General features: G+C 47.0%; 1 protein-coding gene across 1 annotated transcript in view; it reads left to right on the forward strand.

The window, feature by feature from the left end:
* The window catches only part of COL14A1 (collagen, type XIV, alpha 1), a 193,140-nt gene that overhangs the window by 652 nt on the left and 186,450 nt on the right, over positions 1-6,038 (forward strand). Inside the window, exon 3 of the mRNA XM_015412024.1 lies at positions 2,541-2,684. Coding sequence (XP_015267510.1) covers positions 2,541-2,684 — 144 coding nt within the window. The remainder of the gene's footprint in view (positions 1-2,540; positions 2,685-6,038) is intronic.

Raw genomic sequence — 6,038 nt, forward strand, 5'->3', positions numbered from 1 at the left:
CCCCACTCGCCCATGCGCCGGATCTCCAGAAACGGCAGTTTCCTGCACTTAAAGTAGCCGGCAGCCGGCGTTTCCCCTTTAAGAGCAGCTGCGTTTCCCTTTTAAGAACGAAGCTGGCATTTCCCTGCAAGCTTGCGGAGTTCGCGCTTGGGATGAAACACGGGTTGCACACACTTAAAGGGAGAGAGATGGGTGGCTGTGGGGGGTGGGGCTTCCCCCCCCGCCCATCTGGCCGGCGGCGGGTAGCCCCCCCCCCAAAAAAGGGGGACCCCTGGCAAACCGGGGGGGTTTGGCAACCCTAAGTAACTTAGGTTCATTTTTAGCCTAGTAAGTTTTAGGCTGTTAGAACTAATTTTATATATTGGTAGTTAGATAAGATTGAATTTACATTTCAATTTCCCTCCTGTTTATCTGCAATGTTATGTAAAGTTTAGTATGTTTGTTATTCAATAAAATAAAAATTAAATTAAAAAAACCCAAAGGGTTTTCAAAGTGCTCTGGAGAAGTCAAGCGTTTCTCAGAACTTGATTAGGGATGGCCACGTTGAGAAGTAGTGGCAAATGGAGTTCCCTGGGGGGAAAAGCAAAGCTTTTTCCACTGCCAGGGTTATGTGGCATATAAGGCTGTGTAGAAATGAAAGAGTACTCCGAGTGGAGCAACACGCACATGGGCCCCACCTTGGTTTATTTATTCGTTTGTTTGTTAGATTTATACCCTGCCCTCCCCGCCAAGGCAGGCTCAGGGCAGCTTACATATAATTTTTGAAACAATTTAAAACCATATAAAATCTAAAGTGCTACACATAGGGTTGCCAGACCCCCACCCCAGTGGATGATGGTTCCCCTGTCACCAGGCTCTGCCCTAGGGTTGCCAAGTCGTTTCTCAGCCGCAGCGGGGGACTCCCGGGCGGCGACTGCGGGCTGCACACACGTCACCAGGAAGTGACGTTAGGACGCCGGGCATGCTGGGGGCGGGGCCACGACCATTGGAGGGAAAACCATAGAGTTTTCCCTCCGATGGTCATGGCCCTGCCCTCAGAGTGCCCGGCGTCCTAACGTCACTTCCTGGTGACACACATGTCGGGGTGGGGTTCCCCCGGGGCCTGATCCGCCACCAGCGGGGAACGAGCCTCTGGGCTTGGCAAGCCTACCCTGCCCTCCTGCCACCAATCAGCTGACTGGTGGGGTAACTTATCAGGTGGGGTAACTTATCAGGAGAAAGAGAAAGGCCCAGGCCTTGTCACAAGCATCACATAGGAAGTGATGTCATCACACCAGCGACAACCAGGTGACGCTCTGGTATTTGAGAAAACTCTATGGTAGAATCCAGTTTTACCATAGAGTTTTTGCCCAAATACCAGAGTCTGGATGTCATAGTTTGATACCATCACTTCCTGTATGACGCTAGCAACAAGGCCTGGGCCTTTCTTCAGGTAAGTCCCACCACCCATCCCCTGCTGGCTGCCAGGACGGGCCTGGCAAACCTATAAAGACATGATGCTTAGTGCCCTCTTAGTATGTGTCTAGGTGGGTCTAAATCTGCAGCCACCCTGCTTCTTTGAATGCAGCAAATGGCACCGCCTACCTGGAGCTGTTCTAGGGTTGCCAAGTGGTCTTACCTTGCCCGGCGGGGGAGCCTCGCTAGGCTCTGGGAGCTCCTCGTCGGCGCGTGCACGCGCCAACAGCATGTCACAGGAAGTGACGTGCTACATTGCTCACGTTGGGGGCGTGGCCCAGATCGTCGGGGGGAAACCATATGGTTTCCCTTCGGACGATCTGGGCCACGCCCCCAACGTGAGCAACGTGGGGGCGGAGTTCTCCCCGGGGGGCGATTCTGCCGCGGCGGAAATCGGGCCTCCAAAGTGGGGGTTTCCCCGCCCCTCGGCCCCACTTGGCAGCCCTAAGCTATTCTTCAGAATACATATGGAGGAATCATATTTGAATACTCTCCAGAGGGGCGAAAAAGACTGCATGTTGGGCGAAGCCCCCTTTATCTGACGTTCTAACCTTTTGCAGACAAGAATTCTAAACAGGGGGGGGGGGGCAACAAACGCAAGTGTTGCTTCCCCAGAAGCTATAAGGATGGGAATCCCAGACAACTCAGGAGTCTGCATCTTAATCTGCCCGTGGACGTGAGGAATTAATGAGCAGTAGTTTCCTCATTAAGGAGACATGTAGAGACAAGATTAAAATGACTTAATTCTAAAGCATGCCAAAGTTGTGCATTATTTATGCTGAGGTGTATACACACACACGCACATGGCTGTGTATAATAGTCACACAGTTATTTATCCCCATAAGAAGTAGAGGGAGTTTGGCAAGGTGGGTAATTAAGTTCTGGGAATTTTAAAGAAGGGAGGAGGTAAGGAGGAGGAAAGGATTCCTCAGAGCTATTGCCAGCTGGAACAGACACACAAAAAAGGCAGCTCCATATGGTTTAAGTGTGGAGTTCTGTAGCTTCTATGATACTCTGGCCGGAATGGTATGAAAGTGTCATTTGCTGGGCGATCTTTCTTCTAAACCGCTCTTTCTCTTTCGCAGGTGGAAAACCGGATGAGCTCTCCCTTCCGAACAATGCAAACAAAGCAATAATTCAAGGTCTTCTCCCGGACCAGAGCTATACAGTTCAGATAGTGGCCTTTGCAAAAAACCAAGAGAGTAAAGCAGCCCAAGGCCAGTTCCGAAGTATGTAACTGTCTACTCCAGTTTTGTGCCTGACTCAATGAGGTTTTGCTTTGGAATAAGCTAACGGAAGACAAACGTGTGTAGTATGTCCATAGAAGGGCTGCTTTTGTCTGCCTAGCGTCATACAAAAAATAATTGTAGAATCGAAGGTTCAAAATGGAAAGAAATGTAAATTTGAGCCATGTGTTCAGACTCTATTTGGTTCAGATCTTAAAATGAGGAGGAATGTCTTGGGTTGACAGTCTCTCTGCTAATGTGTGGAAAGGAAAGGACTGGTCCATCCAGGAGCAACCCAAGTTTAAGGCTGGGTCAGTATTAGTATGGGCAGCTGGGGCATACCATTAGGCCTGCCTTGGGGGGAGTCCTGAGCTTGAACCAGAGGCTCAGTGGATAAGTGGATGAGCCTAGAAGTCAATTTGTAGGACTGCCAACCTCCAGATGAGGCCAAGAGCTGGAATTGTTTATTTATTTATTTATTTATTTATTTATTTATTATTTAGATTTTTATCCCGCCCTCCCCGTAGGCTCAGGGCGGCTTACAAGGCACACTGCCAATATAATACATCAATAAAACATTAAAAATATTAAATATTAAATAGTAAATAGTATCAAATATTAAAACATCATACATACAAAACAGTATCCAGTGCTCTCCTCTGGGAGCTCGTTCCACCAGATAGGAGCCGCCACCGAAAATGCCCTGTTCCTGGTCGTCACCAGTTTAACAACCCGAGGACCCGGCACATCCAGCAGGTTCCGAGTCCCGGACCGTACTGCTCTTGGGGGCATTCTGTTATTCTGTTATTCTGTTTACCTTGTTTGTTGTCAAAAACCAGGGCTTTTTTATAGCAGGAACTCCTTTGCATGTTAGGCCACACACCCCTAATGTAGCCAATCCTAATGTGTTTGTGCTGTTGGGTGTGGCCTATTATGCGAATGAGTTCCTGCTGGGCGTGGCCAACTCGGGAGCCATCCGGAACTCGGTTCCTTTGCGTTCCTGCCCCAAAATAGCTCTGTCCTTGCTATTTAAGCTGAAGCTTGCCTCCACTGAGGGACTGTAGGGTAAAACAGACTCAGTCTCCTAACTCAAAAAGAGGACATTTTCATCAGTTTTTTAAAAGGAGCCCAAAAGAGGACAGACACCAAAAAAAGAGGACATGTCCTCTAAAAAGAGGTCATCTGGCGGTAACCCTTGTTCAATACTTCTTAAGGCTTTTGAAGTTCAGCTATGGAGGACAGTTTATTGGAAAGAGTTATCTCTTTTCTAAACTGCAAAGTCCCTGACTCTTCAGCCTTTCCTCATAGGGAAGATGCTCCAACCTCCTAATCATCTCCGTTGCCCTCCTCTGTACTTTTTCCAGCTCTGCAATGCCCTTTTTAAGATATGGTGACCAGTGTTCCCTCTAAGCTGAGTTAGTGTGAGCTAGCTCACAGTTTTTTAGCCTCCGGCTCACACATTTTTGTCTTCGCTCAGGAAGGAGGGCTCCAGAGCAAACTAATTTATGCAGGAGCCAAACCGCTCACTCGCAATTTTAATGCCAGGAGCTCACAAAGGAGAATTTTTGCTCACAAGACTCCAGAGCTTAGAGGGAACATTGATGGTGACCCAGTTTGCCCGGGGATCCTGGAAGTTTTTTGTCATCTTCTGGGGATAGAACAGGAGTCACTGCGTGTGTGTGTGGGGGGAGGTATTTGTGAGTTTCCTGCATTGTGCAGGAGGTTGGACTAGACGACCCTGGAGAACTCTTCCAACTCTGTGGTTCTATGAACTGTACACAGTACACATTCTCGGATGGAATGTCTAGTGGACTATGCTATCAGTTTAGAGAAGGGGGAGCCATGCACAGTGTGATATGGCCCCCCTCACTGTACCAGTACAGAGGTCATTTGAGACCTACACAGAATAGCGATTCCATTGATGCTCTAAGCCTCTAAAGGCCCAGATGTAATATGTGAATTTGCCAGTCATATAAGTGCATGGTCCTCCCTTCCTTTGCCCATGACTTTGTTTGCTTTGGCAACGCTGTCGCTCAGAATACAGTTTGTGTGTATCTGTTGGTGCCATAGTTCAGGGGCAGACCACATGTTTTACATCTGACAAGAATCTGGTCTCCAAAGAACACCCCCTAAAGGGATGAGTGATGATTGTTTATGAAGAACCTACATCAGGTTCTTGAAACCAGCTCTTAGTGGAATGGTCTGTATTTGCTATAGTGCCCTGATTAAGAAATCCTCAAAACCACACAGTACTTTTAAAGTTATAGAGCAAACTGTTGAGTGGTCTCTCCAGGCTCTGAATTGTTAGCTGTAATTGTTTGCAAAGTTGTCCAGTTCCACCAGGTTAGCAGTGTGATTTAGAATGTAAAGCTTGCGGTATATTTAAAATATTGCAGTTTCTTTGGCTTCTCTGTGTTTGTACTGGCTGCAGTATAGACTTCGATCTTCGGAACCGCTTGCCTGGATGAAATCAGACATCCTGTGCTTGCAAAGACCCCCCTTTGTATCTTAGTTGTGTATATGTTTAATTAGGGTTACCATATTTTTAAAAGCAAAAGAGAGGACATATTTCCCGACTGACTACTTCAAGCAACTGATCACTGTGACAAATCTCATTTTTAAATATCCTTTCAGGGCTCTTTTTGTAGAAAAAGCCCAGCAGGAACTCATTAGCATAATAGGCTATACCCAACAGCAGGAGCTCATTAGCATATTGGGCCGCCCCCCCATGTTACCAGAAGTGTGGTCATCCAGCCACACCCACCTTTTGCTTGTTATTCTGTTTACCTTGTTTGTTGTCAAAAACCAGGGCTTTTTTGTAGCAGGAACTCCTTTGCATGTTAGGCCACACACCCCTAATGTAGCAAATCCAAATGCGTTTGTGCTGTTGGGTGTGGCCTATTATGCGAATGAGTTCCTGCTGGGCGTGGCCAACTTGGGAGCCAGCCGGAACTCCGTTCCTGTGCGTTCCTACCCAAAAATAGCCCTGTCCTTGCTATTTAAGCTGAAGCTTGCCTCCACTGAGGGACTGTAGGGCAAAACAGACTCAGTCTCCTAACTCAAAAAGAGGACATTTTCATCAGTTTTTTAAAAGGAGCCCAAAAGAGGACAGACACCAAAAAAAAGAGGACATGTCCTCTAAAAAGAGGACATCTGGCGGTAACCCTTGTTCAATACTTCTTAAGGCTTTTGAAGTTCAGCTATGGAGGACAGTCTAAGAATAGATTCACACATTCAGTTTTTTTACTTAAAACCTTTATATGCTGTCTTTCCACCAAAATAAAGTCACCTAGGTGATGAACGTCGGGTATTAAACATTAAAAATTACAATTTAATATGTAACATTTTAAAATTAGG

The sequence above is a fragment of the Gekko japonicus genome, unplaced genomic scaffold (assembly GCF_001447785.1).
Source record: "Gekko japonicus isolate JY-2015 unplaced genomic scaffold, Gekko_japonicus_V1.1 scaffold906, whole genome shotgun sequence".
Lineage (NCBI taxonomy): Eukaryota > Metazoa > Chordata > Lepidosauria > Squamata > Gekkonidae > Gekko > Gekko japonicus.